We start from the raw sequence: 10,852 nt of genomic DNA on the forward strand, positions 1-10,852 counted from the left end.
GCCGCCGCCTTGGCGCAGGGCCCGGGGGGATGCGCTGAGCCGGGTAGGGCCCGCGCAGGTCCCGCCGCCGGTCGCAGCCCTGGCGCCTCACAGTCTTTTTTGTAAAGTCCTCCAGCATAGCGGTAACCCAAAACACTGATCATGGGTGTCCCAAAGGAATATGGAGAAAGTGGATTTCTTATCATACACTCATTGCTGGTGGGAATATAAAATGGTGCAACCAGTTTTGGAAAACAGCCTCGCAGCCCCTTCAACAGTTAAACACAGGTGGTTGTGACAGGACCAGCAGTTCTGCTCCCAGGGAGAGAGACCCAAGAGGAACGAAAACATGTGACCACAGTAAAGTTGGTCATGCATGTTCCCAGGAACACATGCGCCATAGCCAAAAGTGGAGACCACCTAAATGCCCATCAACAGATGATGGAGGAAAAAAATGTGGTATATCCTATAATGGAATATTACTCAGCTGTAAGGGATGTCACGTTCTGGTACATGCTACACGTGGGTGAACCTGAGACCATTACACTAAAGGAAACAAGGCAGGCATAAGGGACAGCATTTTGTATGATTCCATGCACATGGAATGTCCAAAACAGGGAAATCTGATGACACAGAAAGCAGCTTAGAGGCTGCCTAAGAATGAGACGTAGGGGGAATACGAGAATTGGATAGATTGGGTGAGAGGAACAGGGCTTTTTTTATGGGGTAGTGAAAAACGTGCTTTTCTTTTCTTTTCTTTTCCTTAAATCTTTTTCCTTTTTTAATTGCCAGAGGATGCATGCACTTGCCAGAAAGAGAGAGAAAGGGAGAGAAAGGGAGAAAGCACCTCCCAATGGGCTATGGTCCTGCTGCAATCCCTTCTCTTTCGTCCCCCCCTTCCATTGACATTTTGGTTACTTACACACAAGTGGCTGGCATGTTTTTCAAGCCACCATGTAGTCAGCCATAGGAGATCTAGCTCCCTTTAACTACTGGGCTACAGAGCTGGCCCATCAAAATGTCCTAAAATTGATTGTGAGTTGATGCATAGCTGGGTGACTATACAAAAGCCAATGAATTACATGCTTTAAATGAATAAGTTGTAGGACGTGGGAAATACATTCAAGACAGCTGCTAAAAGGAAACTCCTCCAGGAATCTTGCATCTCATCAGGGAGCAGGCTCCATCTCCTTAGCATGGCATCCCAGGCCTTTCAGGCTTGGCCTTACCCTACTCCGTGCCACGCCCCATCTTCTATGTTCTCCTCTGCCCTGTCACATCAAACCCTGTCCTTGCAGTCACTTTGATAAATACACAAGTATCAACTAGGTCGACAGTTGATAGGCTGACATGTATATTCAGCTATCGAACACATTTCCTTTTGTTTTGTTTTTAATTTGCCAGAGGGTATATATGCTCACCAGAGACAGGCAGAGAGAAAGGCAGAGGGGAAAAAACACACCCCAATGGAGTGTGGTCAAGCCCCAATCCTTTCTCCTTCATTTCTCCATCCTGTTGAGATTCTGGACACACATGCACAGGTACTTGGCATAGATTTCAAGCTGCTGTGGCCAGGATTCAAACCATGCAGTCAGCCATGAGGGATCTAGCTCCCTTCACCACGAGATCACAGGGCTGGCCCAGAACACATCTGGAAAGTGTCCAACATCTGTGCACCATTCTCGGCATTGGAAACACAGCCCTGATAAGGACAGATGAGAAAGACCTTTGCCAAGAAGCGTCTACATTTGACATTCGCCGCCGCCTTGGCGCAGGGCCCGGGGGGATGCGCTGAGCCGGGTAGGGCCCGCGCAGGTCCCGCCGCCGGTCGCAGCCCTGGCGCCTCACAGTCTTTTTTGTAAAGTCCTCCAGCATAGCGGTAACCCAAAACACTGATCATGGGTGTCCCAAAGGAATATGGAGAAAGTGGATTTCTTATCATACACTCATTGCTGGTGGGAATATAAAATGGTGCAACCAGTTTTGGAAAACAGCCTCGCAGCCCCTTCAACAGTTAAACACAGGTGGTTGTGACAGGACCAGCAGTTCTGCTCCCAGGGAGAGAGACCCAAGAGGAACGAAAACATGTGACCACAGTAAAGTTGGTCATGCATGTTCCCAGGAACACATGCGCCATAGCCAAAAGTGGAGACCACCTAAATGCCCATCAACAGATGATGGAGGAAAAAAATGTGGTATATCCTATAATGGAATATTACTCAGCTGTAAGGGATGTCACGTTCTGGTACATGCTACACGTGGGTGAACCTGAGACCATTACACTAAAGGAAACAAGGCAGGCATAAGGGACAGCATTTTGTATGATTCCATGCACATGGAATGTCCAAAACAGGGAAATCTGATGACACAGAAAGCAGCTTAGAGGCTGCCTAAGAATGAGACGTAGGGGGAATACGAGAATTGGATAGATTGGGTGAGAGGAACAGGGCTTTTTTTATGGGGTAGTGAAAAACGTGCTTTTCTTTTCTTTTCTTTTCCTTAAATCTTTTTCCTTTTTTAATTGCCAGAGGATGCATGCACTTGCCAGAAAGAGAGAGAAAGGGAGAGAAAGGGAGAAAGCACCTCCCAATGGGCTATGGTCCTGCTGCAATCCCTTCTCTTTCGTCCCCCCCTTCCATTGACATTTTGGTTACTTACACACAAGTGGCTGGCATGTTTTTCAAGCCACCATGTAGTCAGCCATAGGAGATCTAGCTCCCTTTAACTACTGGGCTACAGAGCTGGCCCATCAAAATGTCCTAAAATTGATTGTGAGTTGATGCATAGCTGGGTGACTATACAAAAGCCAATGAATTACATGCTTTAAATGAATAAGTTGTAGGACGTGGGAAATACATTCAAGACAGCTGCTAAAAGGAAACTCCTCCAGGAATCTTGCATCTCATCAGGGAGCAGGCTCCATCTCCTTAGCATGGCATCCCAGGCCTTTCAGGCTTGGCCTTACCCTACTCCGTGCCACGCCCCATCTTCTATGTTCTCCTCTGCCCTGTCACATCAAACCCTGTCCTTGCAGTCACTTTGATAAATACACAAGTATCAACTAGGTCGACAGTTGATAGGCTGACATGTATATTCAGCTATCGAACACATTTCCTTTTGTTTTTTTAATTTGCCAGAGGGTATATATGCTCACCAGAGACAGGCAGAGAGAAAGGCAGAGGGGAAAAAACACACCCCAATGGAGTGTGGTCAAGCCCCAATCCTTTCTCCTTCATTTCTCCATCCTGTTGAGATTCTGGACACACATGCACAGGTACTTGGCATAGATTTCAAGCTGCTGTGGCCAGGATTCAAACCATGCAGTCAGCCATGAGGGATCTAGCTCCCTTCACCACGAGATCACAGGGCTGGCCCAGAACACATCTGGAAAGTGTCCAACATCTGTGCACCATTCTCGGCATTGGAAACACAGCCCTGATAAGGACAGATGAGAAAGACCTTTGCCAAGAAGCGTCTACATTTGACATTCCCCTCAGGCTTCTAACCTTTCTCTGCACCTGCTCCCATCCCAAGAGACCCTTCCCCTCAGGAAATATTCTGGGTGGATTTTTTTTCTGAGCTGACAATATCTACAATTCATTTCTCTTCCAACCCAACAATGAGATTCTTATTTAGTTCTGATTGTCTTACTTAGATCACTCCAGCTTTTGCATCCTCAGGCTTTTGATGTTCTCTCCTGACAACCTTCAGGTTTAAGAGAGGGTCATCTTTCTTTGCCCCTGAGTTTCTGGACTTCACCAAGTTCCCTCAGCCACTGGCTTTCATCCCAATTGTCACCTGGCACAGGCAGCTTGCCCAACGGCAGGACATTTCACAATCAGTGGTGGTTCCTAACTGACACATCCCCTCCCTTCAGGCTTAGCTACTTTGTGAAACCCTAAACATGGAGTCCAGTCCAAAAAGCTCTTACCATCTGCATTAGTTTGCAAACCCCCAGAAATGAACGTTTGGAGTTAGCAAACAAGTACCGATCCCTTCTCTCCCTAGAAAGTTTTAAGTGAATACTTTATCCGTTAATCTTCTTTGTTGGATCTTACCTCCTTTAGACATATAGATGTACAATGAGCCACAGATGTCAAGTCTTTCATATAGATGTACAATGAGCCACAGATGTCAAATCTTTTTTTTTTATAATATCAGGTTGCTTTTTAAGTTTTATTTAATTCTTTAGTGAGTGACATAATATCAGGTTGCTTTTTAAGTTTTATTTATTTCTTTAGTGAGTGAGAGAGAGAGAGAACATCACAACAGAGCCTCAATACCTGATCCACTGCCACCCAGACTCAGCCAGTCTTGGATCGGGAGCGTGACCTGTGTACTCAGAGGGGCCTCAGCTTGAATCAGCAAATTTCCCACATGGGATCGTCTTTCAGAGTGTTGCATTTTATCACTATACCCTTTGTTGGACCCCGATATTTCACACATATTTTAAACATTTTTTTCTCCTAAATTAAGTAAATACAAGGGAACTTCAAAAAGTTCAAAGAAAAATGAACTCCCAATACAAGTTTATTTGGGTGCCAAGGAAAGAAAAAGAAATTCATGTACAAGTTTTTAAATTATTTTTATTTTACTTTATTTTATTTGGTAAATACTCATTTTCCATTAACTTTTTGAAAAACCCTTGTATCTACAGATGCCTATAAGAGTCAGAAAGATACTGGGGGACCAGCAGTTAGCATAATGGCTATGTCACTGAACTCTGATGTAGTCAACTGTGGTTCGAGTCCTGGACCTGGTGGCTTCAAGAAATCCCCATCTGTACACCTGTTCCTCACATCTTGCTAAGCGCTCTTCCCCCCCGAGAAACAACTGGATCCCAGCTTGTCTGTTGTTTTGATTATTCAGTCAACCAAGAAATGCTTAGTCATTGTAACTTTAGATATTTACACCCAGAATGCACTGTTCATGATGGTTTGAACTTTCAAGCATAGAAAGAAACAATGAAGTAACCTGAATGCCATGTGCAATGTTGAAGAGGTGTTTCTTCAGTCTTATCCTAACTTTGCTTGCTTTATTAGAAATACATATTTAACTATTAAATATTGAGAAGAACTGGGTATTTTCAGCTTGGAACCAACCCAAAGAAGTTTAATTACCCAAAAGATAAAGCAGTGTGGTATTGCCAGAGAAAAACCCCATGACAAAACCAGACTTGGTGCTCACAGTACAGACGTTAATCGTCACAGCTGAGATTTCTCAAGCGCGTTCTCTTGCCAGGCGCTATGCAAAGTGCATGTACCAATGATCTCACTTAATCCTCACACTCCGCGCATTACATGATGGAATATCTGCAAGTTGTCCGGCTAACAAGTGGAGGAGCCATGAGAGTAGCTGCCCTTTGCCACAGTTTTGCTTTCTTGGTTTCAGTTATCTGCAGTCAACTGGGGCTTGAAAATATTGAATGCAAAACTGTAGGAAAAAAAACCATTCAAAATTTCTTCATTATGCCCTGTTCTGAGGAACATGATGAAATCTTGCACTATCCTGCTTTATCACACCCAGAACACAAGCCATCCCTTTGTCCATACCAGCTGCTAGTTTGTCCCTTGGTAGTTGGCTTCAATGATCAGATATGGCTATGTCACTGAACTCTGATGTAGTCAACTTGTGTGTGTATATACACACACACGTATACATGTATACGTATATGGGGTTCAGGATGACTCAAGGTTTCAGGAATCCACCAGAGGTCTTGGAACCTATTCCCCATCAATAAGGGGGATGGCTTTATTTGAAAACAGGCAGCGAGATTCTAGGAGCCAGCTCCGGACACCTACTGGAAACTGCTTCCCTCTTCAAGGACAGGATGTTAGCAGCCCTGACAGCAAATGGTGCGTTGACCCTGGAGGACTGCCCCCTCCTCCCTTATCTGCCTCAGTTTTCTCATTTGCAAAATGAGGGATGTGACCCCTAGAATTTCACTAGGCAGTTTCTCCTAAAGGCCAGCTTGGAGAGGAAACCCTCCAGTCCACATAACCCAGATGTATTCTGACAAACTGCTGCTATTTGAAAAGTTCACGTGGGAATCTAAAGAACTTTTAAAATAGTTGTTTTTAAGCATGTATTTATTTCTTCCGGGAGAAAGAGTGAGTGTCCCGACAGGGTCTTGAAGGTGTGATCCACCCCGGCATCAGATGGCACATGCCCCATGTACGCAGGGACGTCTCCAGGCAAGAATCCAGTGCCTCCCGGGTGGTCAACATCTCAGAATGTCATGTTTTACTGCAGTGCCCCTGCCTGGTCCCCAGAGGTTACATATTCCTAATTCCTAAAGCAAACCTTGAAAATGTATCCAGAGAGTGCAATTGTACATGAATATTTAAGGAATACAAATCCTAGTCAAATGAAAACAACCTTGAACTATCAGTTAATCACATGGAAAAGGCATATGCAAAAAGTAGCGCTTGCAATCAGTGTCTTATTTCTAAGACGATGATTTTATTAACTTCTAAAATGTCACTATAAAATACGAGTGGGAGGCTTCAAAACACACACACGAACTGTTAAAACTAAAAAAAAAAAAAAGAAAAAAAGAAATTCTATTGAAGTTGTACCCTAACACATAATTATTAACATTATACTCTCTAAGCTAATTCCTCATTAGTAATAGACTTCCAAGGAGAATGAAAACGTGAATGAAATTGCATGCAGACACACCTTGCATTCTAGAATAGAGTGCTCCCTAAAGCGGATTTTTTACTATTTGTAAATTAAATACTATTCTCTTATTGATTTCCAACATAAATTCAGTCATGATTTTGTTGTTGTCACTGTTTTTTTTAATTGCTAGAGTGTGCTCACCAGAGACAGAGAGAGGAGAAATCACTCTCCAATGGGGTGTGGTCAGGCCACAATCCCTTCTCCTCCATTTCCGCATCCTGTCAGAATCTGGGGTCTTTGGCATGTTTTTCAAATTGAACTGTTAGCCGTGTGGGATCCCGCTCCCTTAGCTACTAGGCTTCTGATCCCTGCCCTCAGTAATGACTTAACTATACCTCCTGTAGCTTTTCAATGTATTTGATACATTTCCAACCTATCAATACTTAGCTGTAAATTTCTCTCTTTCTCTACCAAAGTCAGCCTCTCTATCAAATGGGTAAGGCAGGTAAAGAAGAAAACATAAAATGGATCAAGCAATTCTGAGATTCCTTCTAATTCTTTACCACAGTAAGCCTTGCTTATCAAAACTACACATGTAAAACACTCACACGCATACCCGTAATACCTAATTTCTATAGTTAGTACAGGTGGCAGAGAAAAAACCATTAAGAACAAAAACATTGGGACCAGCAGATGATATAATGGTTATGTCGCTGGACTCCCACATGGCAGACCACGGTTCAAATCCTAGATCGGCAGCTTGAAACTCATGCCAGGAGCATGTGCACATGTACCTAAAATCCCAAGAGGAGACTGGTGAAAAAAGGATTGTGGCATGGCCATTCCCTCTGGGGGGTGATTTCTTGCTTTCTGTCTCTCTCTCTCCCCAGTGAGTACATGCGCCTTATAGTGCCTTGGGTTTAAAGGTAAACAGATGAAGGCATGAACCTCAGTTCCACTGTCTATTTGCACAGGGCCTTTAGCAATGAAGTGCTGTGTATGCATCTTTTCTTATCTGAAAAAAGCATCACTACTAAAACAGCAAAGGTGAACAGAAACATAAACTATCTTAGGCCATTAATGATGAACTGTACCCTAGTGTGTGTGGTGTGTGTTTAAATACAGAGAGTTACTTAAAATAAGGTTTGCAAAAACATCTTTAATACTAATTACCGGATACCAGGAACATTTTTAATACTTGAGTCAAAAAATAATTGCTAAAATGTGGGAACCAGCAGTTAGCGTAATGGCTATGTCGCTGGACTCCCACGTAGTCGACCGCGGTTCACGTCCCGGATCCAGTGGCTTAAAACTCACGCTGGGCGCGTGTGCGTGCGTGCCCAAGATCCCGAGAGGAGAATGGAGGAGAAAGGATTGCGGCGTGACCATCCCCCCTGGGGGGGTGATTTCTCGCTTTCTGTCTCTATGTCTCTCTCTGTCTGGCGAGCGCACGCGTCCTATAGTGAAAATCTCTCAAAAAAAAATTGCTAAAATGTAATGACACATTTTACAGATTGCTCAACTAGCCCCAGATAGTTTATTCTATAACAGCTAAGCACGTTGGGTTACAGTCTTTAAAGTTGTTAAAATAAGCTTAAAAGAGACTGTATATTTAATAAAGAAATGATGTATAGAACAAAATCAGTGATCAGCCCCTTTGTAAAGTTTCAAGAGAGCACTTTACAGTTGCACCAGAATTATTGGTAGCTGCCACTAAGTGGCCTCATCAGGACTAAATGAGGACCCAGATACATTCAAGGGGCTGGACACAGGACACATGTGCCCGCCATAAGGAACACCTTCCTACACAGAGCCTGACCAATCAGGCAGCAGGGAAAGTCTGTCTGCAACACCACAGTCTGACATGCAGAAAATATCACAAATGGCTCCTAGAGAACTTGGTTAACAGAACATCCTTCATTTCACGATGGATATGCTAATAACTGATTCAATTACTGCACGTTACATTCTTATTCTGCAAAGAAAAATCACATCTCATCTCATAAATGTGTACCACCATGACACGTCAATAAACAAACAGAAAGAGTTATCAGGGAAGGGCACCCCTTGCAAAAAGCAAAATTTATTCTTTTGACAGTGGGCAGTGCTGCTTTGAGGGCTGGCAGAAAAAGTAAGGTTAAAACTCCACCTGCATCCTATTTCAGAGATTAAATGAGCATCTCATTAGGTTGGAACAACATGGTGGAATCAGGCAAAAATTGGGCATGACAATATCTGGTCTCCCCTGTATAAGAATTCTTTGCCGTTAAATGCTTTAATCCCATCAGGAGGCCCATGCCCATCCACGCACAGCTCTGGAGGACATTCCGAAGTGTTTGAGGCTGTTGAGATGATGCAAACATGCAGTTGGTTAAAATACCTGTCTCCATTGACCATACACACCGCATGTTTACATGCTAGAGTTCATAATTACCTATGAGAACATGCCTCCTTGAGTACAGACGTAAGCCTTTCTTTTCAGAAGCATTTAGAGGTACTAATTTAAATAAACTCCCAAGATTGTGGAAGCAGTCCATTTGGAAAGCAATTCAGTCAACAAAACGACTGACATTTAATAAGTATTTTAGCCTGCATCTTCTGCTGGATTATGTTAGACCGGAAACATCCGGCTTGGAATCATCTGATTAATCCACTTGTATTCCTGGGGTCTTGGTGTTGTCGGCTTCCGTAGTAACCATAAGAATCCCACACACATCAGTGAGGATGCAGTGCTCAGAAAGGAATATCCTCCCCCAAGCCTAACAGGGCGGCCTTCGTGTGTGTCTTCGGTGTTCGCCTTCCTGAGTCCGCCCCAGTTTCCTCCTGGGTGCCTAGCGCTGTCCTCTCTTGCAGTTTAATCAAAGAAAACTATAATTACGCTAGCAGGACTCTAATTTTGAAAAGACATTAGCCAAGCCACAGTCACTTCATTACTCGGCACTTCGGAGGCCCCAAAAGAACTGGAGGGATTCTAAGTAATATCTGCTCTTCCAAGGGAACCTGCGAAACCTGCCGGGTGGAGAGGAAAATCTGCCTGTCCAAGCAGGTGTGTGCAAGCCAGCGGGATGAGTTTCGGGCTGGCAGGCAGCGACTGCTTTCTCTGTCAAATCTGCTGCCTGAAACTTTTCCGCGACCTTCAGTGGCCCTCGGAGTCTGCTGCTCAGTGTCAGTGAGTTGCTCGGAACCTCTTGGTGGCTCTCGCGAACGCACAGCCACAGGGGCGCGTCCACATCTGCAGAGGCTTCTGCTTGGTCCGTGCCGGCTGTCCCTCATTTTTTGGCTCCTTCCACCTGGAGTGGCTGGCTGCCCGGCACCCCTCTACGTTCCACTTCAGATTGGATTTGGGGGAGCTCTTTGGCTTGCACACGCCCAGACTCACTTGGAAGATGTCTCTGCACGCCCTTCCCCCACCACCCCACATTTTGGCCTTTAGGCTCGATTCCAAGAGGGACCAGCAGCAGCGCTCCAAAAAACGATGGCCAGATATTTTTACTCTAAGCAGACATCATTCAACAACTCCACAAGTCTCTAGGGAGCTAGCTAACTGGGTGCCGGCGGGGCCAAACCACCTCTCCAAAGTCAACCCACCCTCAGCGTCTACAATGCAGCCCAGCACATCCTAAATCCGATCACCACGCAGGCATGGGGAACAGTTCAGGCCACGGGGAGAAATAAAAAAAGCACAGGTGTAACGCTTTTTTAAAGCTAGTCATGTTGCTACCGGCAGATCCCCTAAAATCCCACCAACCCACATCCCAGAGTTGCTGCTTTAACTGTTTCACAACCTCGTTCCGGAAAGCAGACACCCCCGGCTTACTAAACGCACCGCTGCCAGCCAGGTTTGGCTCTGGGCGGCGCACGTCAAAGTGCCAGGCGGGCGGGTGTCTTGCCCAGGGAAAGGGCGAACAGTCCCGCAGTTCTCCAGGCAGCAGACGCCAGCAGCGCCCCCAAACTGGGGACCCGTAGAGCCACCTCCCGCCTCCCGCGCTCGCCGCCGCCCCGGCGCGCCCTGGCACTCACCGTCCCGGGCGTCCTCCCCCCGACTGCAGTTGCTGCAAATGTGTTTGATCTCCTTGCCCAGTTGACAGTGGATCACAAAGGACACGTTGTTGGTGGTGATGGGGGCGGGCTCCTTCAGGGGCTTCATCCTCAGCAAATAAAAAGCTTTCTTTTTGGGTTTCTCGGCGCTCGCGCCTGGCACCGCGCCCTCCCTGCAGCGCGGCGAGCGGAGCGCAAACCTCCCCGGCTT

The 10,852-nt window shown here is 45.5% G+C and overlaps 1 protein-coding gene across 4 annotated transcripts in view; it reads right to left on the minus strand.

Annotated features, from left to right (window-relative positions):
- Nucleotides 1–10,852, minus strand: part of LOC102474151 (phosphatase and actin regulator 1) — a 418,994-nt gene that overhangs the window by 218,504 nt on the left and 189,638 nt on the right. For 2 of the 4 annotated variants that reach the window (XM_027774820.1, XM_006141180.3), the window contains exon 1: nt 10,624–10,784. The exons of the other annotated variants lie outside the window; for them this stretch is intronic. In XM_027774820.1, coding sequence (XP_027630621.1) covers nt 10,624–10,750 — 127 coding nt within the window. In that variant the 5' untranslated portion in view covers nt 10,751–10,784. Of the gene's footprint in view, nt 1–10,623; nt 10,785–10,852 lie in introns of those variants that run through there. 4 annotated transcript variants of the gene reach the window in all.

This window comes from Tupaia chinensis, unplaced genomic scaffold (assembly GCF_000334495.1).
Source record: "Tupaia chinensis unplaced genomic scaffold, TupChi_1.0 Scaffold000048_1, whole genome shotgun sequence".
Classification (NCBI taxonomy): domain Eukaryota; kingdom Metazoa; phylum Chordata; class Mammalia; order Scandentia; family Tupaiidae; genus Tupaia; species Tupaia belangeri.